Source organism: Eulemur rufifrons, chromosome 4, assembly GCF_041146395.1.
Source record: "Eulemur rufifrons isolate Redbay chromosome 4, OSU_ERuf_1, whole genome shotgun sequence".
In the NCBI taxonomy this organism is placed as follows: Eukaryota; Metazoa; Chordata; class Mammalia; order Primates; family Lemuridae; genus Eulemur; species Eulemur rufifrons.
In genome coordinates this window covers 53,588,591-53,606,776 of record NC_090986.1, presented here as the reverse complement: position 1 = coordinate 53,606,776, position 18,186 = coordinate 53,588,591, and the positions used below count along the sequence as shown (strand labels likewise).

The 18,186-nt window shown below is 33.5% G+C and overlaps 1 protein-coding gene across 4 annotated transcripts in view; it reads right to left on the bottom strand.

The window, feature by feature from the left end:
- DIAPH3 (diaphanous related formin 3) overlaps positions 1-18,186 on the bottom strand; it is a 464,837-nt gene that overhangs the window by 381,420 nt on the left and 65,231 nt on the right. For 3 of the 4 annotated variants that reach the window (XM_069467186.1, XM_069467187.1, XM_069467189.1), the window contains one exon: positions 15,536-15,640. The exons of the other annotated variant lie outside the window; for it this stretch is intronic. In XM_069467186.1, the coding sequence (XP_069323287.1) occupies positions 15,536-15,640 (105 nt within the window). The remainder of the gene's footprint in view (positions 1-15,535; positions 15,641-18,186) is intronic. 4 annotated transcript variants of the gene reach the window in all.

Here is an 18,186-nt window from a genome sequence, read left to right as displayed (position 1 = left end):
GCTATAGAAACCCAGTTTTACTATTAGAATATTCCTTTTTAGGCTTTTTCAAAAATCAAAACAACCTTAATATTTCAGCTAAGTGTCATGTCTTTAGTAGGATATTTTTTTTTCCTTTCTCATGATGCCTTTTATTTTCTAAATTTTCTGCAAGAATGCATCATTTCTGAAAGAAAGAAAAAAAACTGCTAAAATTGTCTTATTTTAAATACCTTTATTTAGCACATTTCCCATTAGTGACATGATTAGCTTAGGTTTTGCTATTAATCTTAAATAAAATTATATAAAATTATTTAAAGACATTCTATTCACTCATCCATTTTTTATTTATATATTTTACATTTAAACAGTATTTGAATCCTGATCATATATTACAAGAAAACATTCCTTCTAAAGCACTGTTAATATGAAAAGTATTTAGAAATCATAGACCTTTTTCACTTAAGTAGACCAGACAAAGCAATAAGATAGTAAGAAATTATTTCACATTGGTTAGCGATCGCTTCATTAAATGACACTCCATCCTTTTAAGGTGTAGCTTTGATTTTAATAATTTTAAATTTGAGCATCTGAATAAATGAATGATGCTTAGAATGTTACTTGATTACTAAACAAGTAGATCTTAGAATTTCTAATCATTTTGATTAAACAACCTTAGTGTCCTAAGAAAATTCTCAAAAATTACAGGTGAAAATATATAAAGATCATGAGCTATAAAATCTAAATAGTGAGAAAATAAAATAAGAACACCAGTACCTGTCTGATTCCCCTCTGAAAAATAAACAGGCAAGAAATAAACTTTAGGGGAGATACATTTTGCCAACTATAAGATATACCCAAATCTTAAATTATAGTTAACTTCAGATAATCAAATTAGGAAAGACCAACATATGAGATAATATGAGCCTTCCATTAAAATGACCCAAGAGATTATACATTTTTCCCAACATCAAGTGAGATCTCAAAATAAAATGAATTTATTTTAATTACCATAAAAAGTGTGACCTCATCAATTTTACTCTAAGAACAGTGAACATGTGCTGGAGAAGGAGCCAGTCTGCATGGTACCTGCAAACATGTCCAGAGATCCAAAGTTCTACAGAATGCCATTGAGACTCCCCAGGAAAGGTAGTGCCCAGATATATAAACACAAATATCTAGTTTGTGATGCAACAGGTATTCTGTGCCTTCATGAAGCTTCTAGTCTATCACATTAATTAAGGAAAAGCATATGATGCTATGAGCACACACAGTAGGATCTAACTTAGTCTAAATATATGCTCCATTATCTCCACAGTGGATCATCCAACAAACCAAGTAAGCAACTCTCTATCATTTAGCTTTCTCTATAGACTATCCTATGAGGAAAGAAGAGAATAGTAATAACAGAATCTTAACAGTAATATTTCTGATTATAAATTACTAAAGTGACATTTGGATTTTTATACATCAGTCTCTATTTATTAGCTTAGATGGTATACTTGCTCATAAAATGCATACAGAGTCTTAGCATGCTGACCAATCAAGTTTGTGAGCCTCCAAGATCCCCCTCACATGTGGACAATGATGAAATTCACAAAGGTAATATTCTTTTACAAATATATCTTGCCTAAATGACACATGACCTTGATACACATCTTTATGTCTTTTTCCTCCAAGGGCAAGGCATAAAGGCAGAGCCAGAGCATGTCATATCTTACTGAGATCCCTCAAGCACTAATCCAATAGTCAAAACAGCAAATTGAAACTGAATTGTTAATTAAACGTGGCTAAAGGGAGAACAAGAGCTGGTTGGTGGTACAAAAATAGAAGAACCAGTACAGGCAAGAACAAGAAAGGGTTGAAGTGGGCGAGATGGAGGTCAGCATGAACTTTGGAGAAATGCAATGGTTACTGCATGTTTGCAAATAACTTCAGAACATTTCTGAGTGGGTGTGGTAGGTTCAGTTATAAGGGATAGACCAGAATGGGTAATTTAAAAGAAGTAGAGACTATAGTTTTTAGAAGAAAACTAATAAAAGATATTTTAAAGTTAAAAGTTTATCTTTAAAAAGGCACCAAGCCCAGAAAATTTTATAGTTCTTTAAAATAACAAATCATCAAGTAATCTGCAATGTAAACATATTTCAGAGTAGGAAAAAAGGCATGTTCATTAGTTTATGTCATGAATCTGGCATAGCCAAAATGTTATAAAAATGAAATAAAAAAAGAAACCAAACTGATTTCATTTGTGAATGAGGTAAAATTTTATTCTTAATATTAAAATATGAATGAAATATTAACACATTATTTTATTTACATTTTCAACTCATACATATTGAAATAAAATATATTTTAACAGTTTAATATATATTAATCTATATTATATGTAAAATGAATATAACAAATATGAGGTAGTAGTACAATGAGCATGTTTATAGTAAACAAACTTATATTGGCTCACGGACATATAATCAACATTTTTAAAAAAATCATTGGATAAGTGGCCCAAAATTTTTGGAGACTGCTGACCCAAAACATAAGAGCTAATCTGGACACAGAAGGAAATAAAACTCAGTGAAAATCAAGCAATGGGGAGAGGGAGGAGAGGATGGACGAAAACCTACCTAATGGGTACAATGAACACTATCTGGATGATCGGCACACTTATAACCCTGATTCAAGCATAACAAAATTGATACATGTAACCAAAAACATTTATATCCCCATAATATTTTGAAAAAAAAGAGAAATAAGCTAGGACTTGAACAGTTAAGGGATTGGAAGCATTGCCTCTATTCCATACTTTTCCACACCAAAACCCCTAGATTTTATAATGTAATTTAGTAAACTAAGTCCTAGAAAGTAATAATGAATTTTCTGAAATCACAAAACTGGAAGCAACAAAGCTAGATTCCTGACTCCTGCAAACAAAATACAGTCTGCCATCATGAGCAAAATAAACTATTATAAAATATTGTAGAACAGTTTTAATTTTTACTATCTAGAAAAATATAATGCATTCTTTGTTCCTATTTACAATCATTAATGTTGCTACACTTCAAATAAGACTTCAGTGATTTTCTTGGTATTTAAAACAGTATCTAAATACAATTACTCACCATTTTTGTACTTTCTACTGTATGTATAATAAAGCCCTAATGTCCATAACATTTTACAATGTGTTACAGAAATTGATGAGTTTAATTAGTTAATGTGCACGATCAATTTGAAATAAATTGAAAATGAACACAACATACACTCTACTTAATCTTGTGAGAGTCTTATTTCAGAATTCACTTTCTAATTTGCAACCCAGTATGTTATATTTTAAACTAATAACTAGAAAACTTGCTTTTATATTTCGTCAGCTTAAAGCAAAAGCAACTTAAGGTAGGTAGAGTTTTACCAGTCAAGTGGTCTGAACTCATGAGTAAAACACAGTCCTATGCTTCTATAATCTAAGCCAACTCATTTGGCTTGTTTTTCATACCCATTTATTTTCTTCTTAAAAATGTGGATGAAATAACATGACACTTTCTGTCTATAGAATAATTTTTAAATGACTTATAGGCACAAAAGGTAGACAAACTAATTGGCAGACAAATGAAATAACAAAGGAAATAATCATTCAGTGTCAATTCTAGTTGGTTAAGGATGGCATGGAACTATATATTTAATTCAAATAATACACATTTATTCTAAGTAATACAAGTATCTGCGCATCACATTTCATGTTGAACCATTTTAAAACAGAAGGTGATAAAAACTCTCAGATGTCTGTGCACTCCATTTACATGGAGTACATCACTATAATTTTTTTTTAAATGCATTCATATTCAAATCTGAGAAACATGATTCTGAGCTCATCAGGCCTACTTAATTGCACTAACATCTGCAATCAATTTAAATTCTTTAAGATAGTCTTTCACAGCGTTTGAAGTGATTTCATGCTGTGATAGATTTAACACACTCACTAATTTATAGACACACACAAGCAGATGAGATCTATTTTTCCAGGGGTGGGGTATAGTACCAAAGGGCAGTTTGAATTTTCCCACTATCAATGGGATACAGAGAAAAGATGCATGCTGCATAACTTAATTGAAACTATATGAGGAGATGATAGCACTGCACAAGCATACAGCATAGACATTAAGCCTAAAACTAGTGTTTTATTTAAATCTATTTGTAGGTCATGGGCCATTAAGAGATGTGATGAAAGTTTACAGATGAAGTAAACATCAAAACCTTGAGCTATCAGTTAAAGTTACATAGAAAAATGTCATCCCTTTCTCCCCTAAAACTTGGGGGTGGGGGATGCTAATAACCCTGAATTGTTTTTTAACCAAACACATAAATTGGCATTGAATAAAGAAAACAATATGAAATTCAAAACCAGAAGACTGTAGGATCCAGGCAGATGGCAGCAGCAATATAGTTTTGGAAACTCCTTGGATGTCCACAGAGACAAAATACAGCAAAATCAAAAAACCCAATAATATTGAACAATAAAGTATCTTCTCCACAATCCTCAAAATACAGGAAAACCACCAGCCACAATACCTGCACAGTAGCAACATTTGTGTGGGAAGGTGCAGATGAAAGCAACAGAGTACCTAATGAATATGAAAATAAGAGAACCCCAAAATGGTCCAGAGGTATTCATTGTACATCTCAGAAGGTCTATTTAAGAACAGCAACTAAAACTGAGAGGAGTTTAGCCCACTCCACCTATGGAGTACATGAGGCCCAGAAAAGATCCGTAGAAGCTAGAGCAGTCTATGTCCAATGAACTCTCTGGGTGAGGTGCCAAGGTTCCTTTCCAAGACAGGACCCTATATTCGGGAGAAAGTACTAAGAGTGAAATCAAAATTGAGCAGAACATTCCTACAAAAGAGGAAAGATACCTACCACAAAGACAAACCCATAAATCAAACTATAACTTACAATTTCAAAATTGGCTAAGAGACATTAAGAGAATATATAAGCTATGAAAAAATATTTAAGGCAGAGTAAGATAAACTCAGAAATGAAGTGAGGAAACTCAAGGAAAAAATAGAAATAAAAAAAATCATTTCAGTAACAAACCTAGAAGGAACACAAGAATAAACAATGTCATAAGTAATTCACGCTGAAATAAATGAAATTTTTAAAAATCAAAAAGAAATGAAAAATAAGATGAAAAGCATTTGGGAGAAAGTAGCATATTAAAGATAAATAAAAATCAAACATACAGATAATAGGATCCCTGAAAAAAAGAATATGTCCATGAAATTTAACCACCCTCCAAAAAAACATTTTATTAAAAAGTACACAATGAAAGAGCGTAGTGCATACTTGATAATCCCAACTCAGACATCCAGATAAGAGATAATAACCTGTGAGTGAGGAATAAAAATCAGTTAGTAGTTGACTTTTTGATAGCAATGTTCTAATGCATTATGCTATAAGAAAATAGTATAATTAATTCAAGATATTAAGGAAAAAAACTATGAACCAAAGGTTTTATATCCAGCAAAGCTGACTTTCAACCATAAAGGGCATATACTATCATCAACATGCAAAATTCAGGGAATATTATTCTCATGAGCCCTTCTGAGGAACCTGCTAAAGACCAAACATCAAACAAACAAAATGTCTAAAGAAATATCAACATAAGGACTGGTGAAGAGCATTAAAATTCAGTTACTCATCAATAAAATGAGGTCTGAAAGGAAGAGAGTGAATGTAATGGCTATATGCTTGATGTAGATATAATACAACAAAAACATCAATTTAGATGCAGATAGCATATGCAAAGAAAAACTTCTTAAATACACACACTTTTTTCTTTTCCTATCTCTCCACTAAAAAGGCCTAGAAACAACAACAAACCCACTAGCAGGAAGGGCAGTAAGCATTCTTGGGCCCACACTATAGTCTTGAAATATCATTCCCCACTAAAGGAAATGACTGATTCGACGTCTAGTGTAGGAAATATACAAAAGGAGCTGGATCATCTTATCTTACCAGGTAGAAATCAAACAATCCAAAGCTATTAGGGTCAGACCAAAATGATTAGGGACCAACTAGACAAGATCCTACTAACCAAACATGGGACAATTTGAGCGTCACTAACAGTAATAATGCATAAATTCTTAATGATATTAAAAATGAGTGGTCACCTCCAGAGGATGACAGAGACCCAATTCAATATCTTGAAAACTGGCAATAAAGGGAAAGAATCCAGCCTTTGTCCTAAATTTCCTTTATCACTAAGTAACCAAGTAGTATTTGAGGGAAAATATCTCTTTATAAAAGAGACATTTCAACTAAGAATGAAAATGAAATTATAGAATTTTAATTGCAAACAATATGTAAATACCTACTGATGAAAGAAAATAACACTTCCTACGGTCTTGCTGAAGGGAACAAACCTGAGTCTGATCAAGCCTCTGGATCTAGCTGCCATTTTGCAGGAAATACAGAGGACAGAGAAACATGTTAACTTTACCATGAGTATGCAAATCAGCAAAATCCAGAAAGTCTAGGATAAAATAAAGGAATGGATGGGAAACCTGAAGATTAGAAAAGACTTGAAAATATTCCAAATTTTAAAATATAAGCAAGAATAAACTATGGCGTCTGAGGATGCCCTTGTGGGTGAAAAAAACTATAAAGAAACTCAAGGAAGTAATTCCCACAAAAGTCAAGATAGGGATTGCTTTTAGGAGAAAATATACACAAATCTGAAGGAGGGTATTAGACTGGAACAAGGTAGCTGGAGGGTTTTATGGGATGACTGACAAGGTTCTGTTAATTAATCTGAGTGGTGTTTTCCTTACGATAATTCATTAAGCTACACATTTGTTTTTCAATGTTTTCTATAACCGTATTTTATTTCACAAAGGGTTAAAAAAAAATCTGAAACCCTACAGCATTAATGTGGGAATGTCACACACTCCCTGGACCTTTCCCTCATTTGCATCTCCTCACTTGGAGATACTCTAAGATATATTCCAGACCGAAGGCAAATAAAAAACAAACTAGTATCTACTAATGTCTACTAAACAACAGAGTTTAACAAAGTCACCCTTAACAAAAATAATGCCAGAAAATGATTTTAAACTCACTGAAATAGTGCAATATAATTTTCCAAGAAAAATTCCACAAATAAAATCTAATGTAACAATTAATACAGAAGGAATAGTCAAAACTTAAGATTGTCTGAATTTATATTCAGACTACTTTGTTTTCACACCTCAGAGAATCCCAGACATATCCCTAATTTAGTTAATCTACTCTGGAAGGCTTTCTGATAATGAAGGGATTTAAAAATAATTTTGTATCACATTGACAATGAAGCTATACCAATCATATTTACTTTCTTCAGGGTTATGAAGGAAACCTCTATATTGTACCAGTTAAGAAATGGTAATAAATCAGGAAATCATAAGGTTGGGAACAAAATTAGCCGGGCATGGTGGTGCATGCCTGTAGTCCCAGCTACTCGGGAGGCTGAGACAGGAGGATCGCTTGAGCTCAGGAGTTTGAGGTTGCTGTGAGCTAGGCTGACGCCACGGCACTCACTCTAGCCTGGGCAACAGAGTGAGACTCTGTCTCAAAAAAAAAAAAAAAAAAAGGTTAGGAACAAATGCCTTCTGATTAACCCATTAAAGATTTTTTTTAAGCACGTGTAAAATTTATTCCCTTTAAGAATAACTAAGAACTGAAAGGATATCCCTTAAGTTCAAAACAACTTAGGCGTCTAACACTACTAACTCAGAAGGTGAATAAGGAAGCTTTATAACTAGGCATACTCTTCTCCTCCTTAGAGGAGGAGCTGATACCTGCTCTACTGGGCATCTTTTTTTAAAACACAGTAGGTTCTTCTCTGTTAAAGTAGTTGACCTTCCCCTCTTGATGATTTCTACACATGGCCAAGTGCCATAGAGAACTTCTTAGTACCTACAGTACGTATGCCACTTGAACACTCATTTTGATGTTGTACACAGGGCAAACTAGCCTTGAAGCCTCAGTGGCTAGATAACACAGTTTTATTAGTAAATAGTACAAGCTTAGCCTTTCAATTCTATCAACTCCTAGTCTCTTGTTGAATTAATGTTACACTAAAAGACATCTGGTGATGAGGTCCATCTTCTACAGCCCAGTAGTTTTCATTCTTGGCTGCACACTGAAATCACCAGCAGAGCTTCACTCAGTACTGATACCTGGGTCTCATGCACAGGAATTAGTTTATGCAACTGTTAAAAGGAAGAGCCTGCATATTGAGATATTTAAATAACCCAGAGTGATGATTCCACTGGATATCAAGATTGAGAGCTATTGTTCCTGGCTACAATTTTTTTCTCATTTCATCAGTTACCTATCCCCTTTGCTCACTGAAAGAAAATTGTACGTATATAGCACTTTTAGTTTCTCACTTTTACCTTCACAAGTATTCTTTCTTTCAAAAGCTTCTTTATATATGGATATTTGCTCCTCACTTTTATCTTCATCATAATCACATGTCTCTTCTTGCTGGCACTTTCAAAGTTATCACTAACTACATTTATGGTTAATAGACATGATAAGTTTAATTATGCTCATAATTAACATAATCTAAATGTAAGTGTGAGCATAGAAAAATGTCTTAGACCAAGAAACAACTCAATAACCAAGTTAAAAAACAACCTCAGATAGACCTCCAATGACAACAATTGATGTAAGTATCTTAACCAACTCAGTAAATAATACTTTTTCTCTATTTGGTGAATCCTTTAAAAAAAAAAATCCTATAATAAAAGAAAAGATATCTTAACTACCAATAAGATTTTTTTTTTTTTGGAGACAGAGTGTCGCTTTGTTGCCCTTGCTAGAGTGAGTGCCGTGGCGTCAGCCTAGCTCACAGCAACCTCAAACTCCTGGGCTTAAGCGATCCTACTGCCTCAGCCTCCCGAGTAGCTGGGACTACAGGCATGCGCCACTATGCCCGGCTAATTTTTTCTATATATATTTTAGTTGGCCAGATAATTTCTTTCTATTTTTAGTAGAGACGGGGTCTCGCTCTTGCTCAGGCTGGTCTCGAAGTCCTGACCTTGAGCGATCCACCCGCCTCGGCCTCCCAGAGTGCTAGGATTACAGGCGTGAGCCACCGCGCCCGGCCACCAATAAGATTTTTAAAAGACCAAAACATACAATTCTGATTTTAGCCTAATATAATCTCTTCATATAAAAAAAGAAAAAAATCAAGTTCTTCATTATCATCTCCTACCTAAACAAAAACAGTACAGTAATAGTAGAGAACATTAAACATCACTGGTGCTGCTCAGAAACAACTCATAAGGAATATGGGTGAATCTGTGCTGTTGGAAGATCATTTTAATTATGCATAAATAAAACCTGTCCTATACAGGCACAAATGGAAATTAAAGTACCAGATACATTATTAGGAAATACTCTTAACAAGAAATTGGCTCGTCACCCTGAGGCTCTGAAATTTTCTCTTAGCTAGCAAGCAAGACCTGGGGACAAACAGGTGAAGTATCATAAGAGAGGGCATTGTTATTAGATACTTCTAATACCAAGCACTGATTTTTACTAAGCTTTTGTGTTACAGAGAAGCTTTTATCAAATCCCTAACCTAAAATACAAGCCAAAACATAATCCATCTTAACTTTAAAAATAATACATGAAACTGTGGTTCACCTAAGTTTCTAGTGGTTAAAATATAAACCTCTTTAAATAATAACAACAAAAAATGAGAGAAAATAAAACAAACACAATTTACTTGTATCTAATATTGTTTTCCAAAATTAACATTTCAAACTGTAATCCTAAGCAAGAAAAAAAGACACTGAAAGGTATTAAAATGTCCTCACTAATATTACAATATTTATAAATTAATGCTAAAACTAAAATCAATTCCAGATTTTTCATCTAGAAGAAATACAATTGTCCCTTGGTATCTATGGGGGATTGGCTCCAGGACCTCTCATAGATACCAGAATCTGTAGATGTTAAAGTTCCTGATATAAAATGGCATAGTATTTGCATATAATCTAGTCACATCCTCCTGTATACTACCTAATACAATGTAAATGCTATGTAAATAACTGTTATATTACATTGTTTAGGAATTAATGACAAGAAAAAATGTCTGTGTATGTTCAGTACAGATGCAATTTTTTTTCCCCAATATTTTCAATCCACAATTGGTTGAATCCACAGATGCAGAACCCACAGTACAAGAGGGCAACTGTATACAAAAATCTGAATACATGACTAATATTTTTTCAAAACATAGTTCTTTTCTGATCAGAATACACCTAGAAGGATGATATTATGGAATACCATGTCCTGCATACTTCAATACATCATGCCCTACAGAGCTGGAACAATGGTACCATGATAAGACTTTTCAAAATACTTTTAAATACTATATTATATACACATAAATATTACTATATATACACATACACACAAATATATATATATGCATACACATATGCATGAGAAACTATAATCCTACATTTATAAACTCAATTTAGAATCAGTCATTTCAACAAACTGTTGTTATAGTCTTTTGAATATTAAAAACACTATAACTTTTGTTATAGTCTTTCTATGTGCCTTTTAAAGTTATGTTCTTTAATACTTAATATTTAACTTTCTTATTTAAAAAGTCTGGGCAAGAACTACAGCAATACTTAAGGAAAGGTTCAAAGAATAAAGTTAAACTTTACCCAAACTTTTCCAATAAATGCCTCAGAAAAGCCCTCACATTCACTTAGAAACCAGCTTGACTAGGAAAGAAAAAAATTGAAAAAGTCAGAGGAAACTAGCAAACTTGTAGGAGCATTTATAAATGAAGAGTTCTGTTTCTTCCCCTGGGAAAAAATCAAAAGGGAAGAAACTAAACATAAATAGAAAACAAAGGATAGATGGTTCTAATTAAGACTCTTAGAAATAAATACAAGATTAGGCTGTCCTTATAAGATATTGGCCCACCCAAAATAAGCATGTTACTGCAGCTATAATACAGATGACAATGACATACAGATGAGGGGAGCGGGGCAGCCTGTAACAACCTCTGATTCCAAGCTAGTGCATCCAGAAGGGCTTTTAACTAGAAGTAGAAATTTCGAAGATAAATTTTTTAAAGCATTTTATCCACATCTAATGGTACAGCCAAAGGAAAAAAAAAAAAAAAAAAAAGACTACATGCCAAGAGGTAACAGTCCAGTTATAATCTGAATGTAAGTAAACTGTCTGGACAGTTGCATCATCTTGATAAAGAAAAATAAATTGGGGGGAAAAGAGAACTACTTAAAGCAAATGTTCATCTCTAACTGAAGGGTTCTCGGAGATGTAATAAACCCATTATACTACATAGCATGAAACAGAATTTCCCTCAAAATCTCTGTATACTTCTCTCACTCTCTCGCAGAAACCCCACCTCCCCACAGAGGACCAGACATCTTTCTAGTCCTCCTTTCCTGTCTCTCAAACTTGGCCTCCCTGATTCTCCTGCCTCACTCCCTCTGCCCCCTCTAAGCCTCTTCCTCTTTCAAATATCTCTGCCCCTTTCAAGGGTTTGCTTCTACTTTTCTGGGATATAAGAGCATGGCCTCTCAGGACTTCTCTAGTTTTTATTGCCACAGCTTACCTTAAGAAACCTAAAAAGTAGAACAGCAAATATAATAGAAGACTCCTTCCTCTTGACAGATAGGAAAGGTATAATGTATTTTTTATTTTTACTCATCCTTTGTGATAGAAGGGGGAAAAAGCGTCTTAGTGATCTAAATCCTATTCTCAACAGGAATGCTTTTTAATACATTCTTTAGTTGTGCATAAATTAATCCATGGTCCCCCAACACCCCCATTATGACTTTAGCACATTATCCAGATATACCCAGAGACAGCTCACCCTGAATATAACTCAAGCACATACAAGAAAATTAGCACCAACATAAACACTGGTATCACAGACCTAAGGATCTGATGCAGTCATCCCAAAAAGAAAAGCAGAAAAAGAAAACGAGGTGAATCCAACAATTCTATTAGGATATATCTCCTAAGCTTGGTTTGTCCACTCAAACACAAGAATCTTGACTATAAAAAATCATCTTTTAACAATATCTGAGTGCTTTAAGCATTTTAAAAAAAGATAAGGATTAAAAATAATTAAACCACAATAAAGAATGAGAACAATACTCAAGGTCAGGTTAAGTGTTAATATTAAATACATGTATATAGATTTGTATATTGAAATTTTAGTTCCCTTCTATTTATAAAATAGTAAAAATCCTTAGACAGCTGTGGCTTAAGAAACCATACTCTGTTGTCCTCCAGAATGATGTTCTTCTTGTATTGTTTGGGAACTATGGATCCTCTTCCATTTTGTTTCTCATATCACATCCTGCCTTGAAGGTCCTTACACTAACTGCACCATAGTCTCACTCTCCAGTTGTATAATCAAACAAAAATTAAGTCTTGATTCTTTCTGAAAGATGTTTTCTCCGATAAACTTTCTACTAAACATCTGAGTTGAATAATGTACCAGGGTACCATCATAGGGCCCTGTAGTACTACCTCTCTCATCTATGCTCTGAGTGGGCATATACTGGTGAGGGGAAGGTCCTAAGATATTCCTTTGAATGGAAACAGTAATTTCCACAGTGAATTAGAGAGATATAAAATAGACAAAAACATGTGGATGATATACCAGGATGCTTACAGCAGCAAAGAAAAAGCCTGAAGCAGCTTCAGTAAGAACAGGCATCATCTCATACAATGAAGAGTCTGGAGACAGGACTGCATTAAGCCAGAGCAGCAGCACCATGATGTCCAGCATTCTACAACCTCTCGCAATTGTATCCAACAGCAGAAAAAAGTGGCTCTCCTGCACAAGATCCTTTCATAAAGGAGAAAAACCTTTCTCAGAATCCCCTTAGCAGATACGCTCACTAGATTATACGGCACAAACCTGGGTCACATACCCATTCCCCTGAGAAGTTTTTACAAAAAATGCAAATCTGGTATTTTCAGCCTCTAAATATGACACTTTCTTAAAAAACTATAATAATCCTTCCTAACTGCATAAATTCAGTTTTTTTCCTTTGGCCACCTAAACCCAAACTTACTAAGGTCTTGGAAATAACCTAGTCTGATTGATGGCATTTTTTTTTTTAATATTCTAAAAAACAACCTTACCTATTTTAGGCCTACTTTGAGGAATAATGTTTCTAAAGCATTTTCAAACCATAAACTGTAGGAATCAGTACTACTTTCTAAAAAATAATATTAATGTTTATCCACAAAAGAGAACCTCAAAGCAAATTCTAAGCCTAAAGTCATAAAAGTATACCTTTTCTATACTCTATCCTTTTCATAGTCTCTCTAGAACAACCAATCTATGAATTTTTATTCTGTTTCTCTCAGAGTAACTTTTTCAATAGCCATTAACATAAATAAAGTGGCATGACAAAGTCTGTACCCTGGAGTTAATAAAATGTGTTTCTACTTCCAGCACAAAAATAAATGACTGGTCAGCTTGAACTTTCTATAACGTTAACCATCTGCCAAATTATTCAGAACCTTCCTAGGAACAGCCATGATCCTCCACACACTAATTAAATGAGTCAATGCTGTAATCACACTTTAGATAACTAATCTATTTCAATCCTGATAATTTAATTACCTAATTCTGATAAACAAATTCCAACCTTAGTCCAAAATGATTAAAAGATTAAAGTTAAAAATTAGTGAATGCAAACTCAAATAGTGCCACTATAACAAAGTTCAAAATGGTTTGCTTGACTCTTAAAAGTCTACTTATTATCTCAAGTTCAAGAATTAAAATGCACTATTATGCCAAGGTTTTCTAAACCAGTTCTAACTGATGTAGCATCTCTTGTAATTATAGTAAATGAATTCATGCTTGTTAGATTTAAAACTCCCTAACAGGGTAGTTGTCATTGACTATACAAAACATTTACAAAGACAAACTGCTTTTTTTCCCCACATCACATTTCACCTCTTGTATGTATGTGTTTGTGTGTTTCTGTTATGTGTCCAATGCTGCTCTACAAGACACAGTGATAAACTATCTTAGTGCCCATATTGCTAGTGCCTAAAATACTGCCAGACATATAGGCACTTAATAAACATGTTGAATGAACAAATAAATGTCTTAGAAATATGGACTCACAAATAGCAAATTTGTTTTTCGCTAATATACTTCTTCCTGTATTTTTAATTATGGTATAATGAACAAATCACAAAGAAAAATAAACAATTGCTACCACCATCACTGCTACCACAGAAGGCAGCCATCCATTGTAAAATATGTTATGTTCTAATTGTGGAATAAATAATTTGATTCTGATAAGTCCATGATGTAGGTCTTCCCATTTTATGGATGAGGAAAATGAGAATCACAAAGGTAAAAGACAACACCCAAGGTCAAACAGAAGATAATTAAGCAGATCCAAAACACCAGAGCTCTGATTCCTAAATCACTAATGCCAATTTGTGATATCTAAGTATCACTGAGGGACAAAAGCAATTAGTATCAATGTCACAATAGCAGGATCCAGAGGCCATCTATATAAGGAACTAGAAAAAGCACAGTACTCACAGTGAGTTCCAGACCTGAAATCAGGCTGCCAAAACATGAGACATGTTTAAAAATTAAACATCATTTGAGTTTTTCTTCCAAAAGAAATACCTCTGAGTCACTGACTGGTCTAGTAGATAAATGGAGTTAAAATATAAATAACTTATGTTCTTGTAACCTGGCCTTAGGTTAAAGTATACAATGAAAACTAGTGTGTTAAGCTGCTTTTCTAATCCAATTTCATTTTAAATTCAGCCAAAATCATTTTCTACTGTCGTTCTACTGATTGCTTCTTCATTGGCTTCCATTTTATAGTCTTCATCCAATCCATTTATTCACAATTTGTATATTATTAGCCAAGCTCATTTGTTGTTCCATGAAATAAATGCAATTGATTCTGTGTGCCAGTCATGGTTTCTTAAACATTTAGTCATTACTTCCACCCACATATTTCATGTTCCCCTGGAAAATTGGCAGCCATGTAGAGGCTTAATGCTCCTTTCAATACCTACATTTATAATTTGTTACAAGATAATTTTATCCACAGGGAAACTCACATTAAAGATATGCCTGTAAGCCACTATTATGTATGTGATTTAGGTAGTTAGAATAAAATCATTCTCACTTTTCTACAATACAAATATTATTCCTGTTTATAAGTAACATTAGAAATCAATAACTATCTTAATTCAGTAATGAGGAAAAGTATCTTAGTGTAGACCCACCAGTGTTTCTTAGCAATGTAACTGACTAAAAAAACAAAAGTGGTTTAGAAGTTATGAGAAATATTTTTAAATTAAATAATTTATTATAATACTCATGCCCTTAATTATAAATTCAAAAGCCCTCTGATTACAGTTGCCCACAAACTTAAGCACTTCATTAGACAAATGCATTGTTTTCCATACTACAACATGTTTCAGCTGTATTTTTCAACTTGACAGTTTTACTTACTGTCTTAGAAGCAGTATTAATGTATTGCATCACCATTTCTTTTTTGATACTGAAGTCCTTTTCCCGCAATGGTGCCTTTTTATCTTCATTTAAATTCATATCTTCCTGGAAAACACAATTAAAACGCACCATTTTAGAATCTAAGTAGAGCAGCAATTCTACATACACTATGAACAGAAAAATCAATAATTTGTGACTAAAGCAGCATTAATTGTTTTGGAATGATTTACGTGTGGTTCTGCCTGGAGGAAGGAGAGAGAAAAGTGCTGGAGAGACAGAGAAAAAAGTATTCTAGATCATTTTAAGAGGTAAAACACTTACCAAAATAACTTTTTAAATTCACAGCAGGTTAGTAAAATTATATTCTCATCACTATAGGTAATTAGACAGTTGCAAATTTCTGTCATTCATAAGGTCATTACAATTCACAATTTCAATATATTTATTTTTACAACAGCTGCAAATGCAGCTTTCTTGTACCACTTTGAAAGAACTGCTCCATGTACCATAAAAATTAAAAAGTAAATAAACCAACCACTTTCTAGATTGATAGCTATAAGCATCTATCATCAAATATCTAGTACTGATCCTAGCAAATGAAAAAGCATTCTATAGTTTCATCTTTTCCCCATCCCTATTAAAAATATTAACCAGTTTATTTATTGAATGTTCTAACTCACAAAAACAGGTGCCACCTAAAAATCTAACATTTCTCAACAGCACCAACTAAAATAAGGGTTTAAGTACCCTAGATCTTGTTACAAGCCTAATTTTGGCTAAAAATACAAGTCAAGTATGTCCATATAAACATATGAATTGCTATCAATTAAGTTGCTTGAGTAAGAGGCTGTTCTGGCAAAGGATAGGGAGCCTGCAGTAAGACACAAATGGTGATGGAGAAGGGCAGTTCAAATGGATTTCCTCTTGATCTTAGTCCTAGGGGTCTTTGTGACAGGCAGCGTAAAACACCTGAATGTATATAAACTACATATCTACTCAGAATAGATCCATAAAAATCAGGACTTTGGATTACCTATGGAACTGAGCAAGTTCAATTTCTTCCAACTTTCATAAGGGTGCTACATTCATCAGATAACCATAGTTTATGCCTTTAGCTGACACAGTTCTTGGCTACCAAATCCTTCAAGCACTTAAAAATCAACTTTCCTTCATTTTACCTTGATAGAAATATTTAAGTTCTTAGAAGCTGTTCCATTTGACACTCCAATAAAATGTAGTAATTAGTAATGTCACTCTTGCCATTCTAGTTAGAAACAATCTATTATACGAATAATGGTTTGTTTCAGTTCATGTTTTTCTCTAAGCTAGTGATTCTCAGTAGGCCTTAACAACACCTGGAAGCATTCTGGAAATTTCTGGAGGCATTTTGGTTGTTACAATGACTGAGGTAGGTGATGCTACCAGCATTTACAGGGGTAAGAATGCTAGACATTCCACAGTTAGTCTTACACAACAAAAACTGTCCTGTGCCCCACAGAGTTACATACCTAAAGAAAAAAGAAAAAACAGAGAAAGAGAAAGAATCATAATTATCTAAGCCTAGACTCTAATTCAATGGAATTAAAATATAAAATGGAATTAATATGGAAATTATTACATAATACTTTGTATCTCATGGTTTTACGTACATTGGATTTTCAAAAAATCCAACTATTCTGTAAATTATGGTTATGCTGCATTTTTTTTAAGCTTTACCAACAGTTGTACTTCATTTCTGAAATTTAGGAACAACATATAGGCACAAAATAATACTATAGCTATAGATTTTAAAACAGCCCTAAAACAGTAGTTTACTTTAGTATGTCAACATATTGATATTTGTGTTCATTAAATACCTACTACAGATAAAATACTGAACAGAGAATACACAGAAGACACAACTGTAAAAGGCATGATGAGTAATTTGAATGAGGCTAAAATTTCAGTGGATATATGAAAAAATCTTACCAGTTGGCTATTGGGCCAAATCTCATTTGAAAAAATTATTAGTCACCAACTCAAAACTTCAGTGTGTCTGAGGAGCCTATTATTGTTTCTAATGTTAAAGTTCTATTAATACATTAGCATTATACCTTATGAATTACCTCATTTATAGCATTACCTTCATATACACATGCTCCTCAATTTACAATGTGGTTACATCCCAATAAAGCCATCACAAACTGAAAATAATCTTAAGTTGAAAATGCATTTAATACACCTAACCTATCAAACATCAGTAGCTTAGCCTAGCCTACCTTAAACCTAGTAAGTGTTTTTATACTTACATTAGCCTACAATTGGGCAATATCATCTAACACAAAGCCTATTTTATAATAAAGTGTTGAATACTATACAGAGATGGGCATTTTGTAGAAATGATGGGATGAGAAAACACAAAACACAATATCCAAAAAACACTGGCAACATGGTATATTGTAGAGTATCAGTTGTTTACCCTCATGATTACCTGGCTGACTGGGAGCTGGCAGCTAGCTGTTGCCACCCAGCATCACAAGAAAGTAGCATACTGCATATTGCTAGCCTAGGAATAGATCAAAATTCAAAGTACAGTTTCTACTGACGGTGTTTCACTTTCTCACCATTCTAAAGTCGAAAAATTGTTAAGTCAAATCATACTAAGTAAGAGA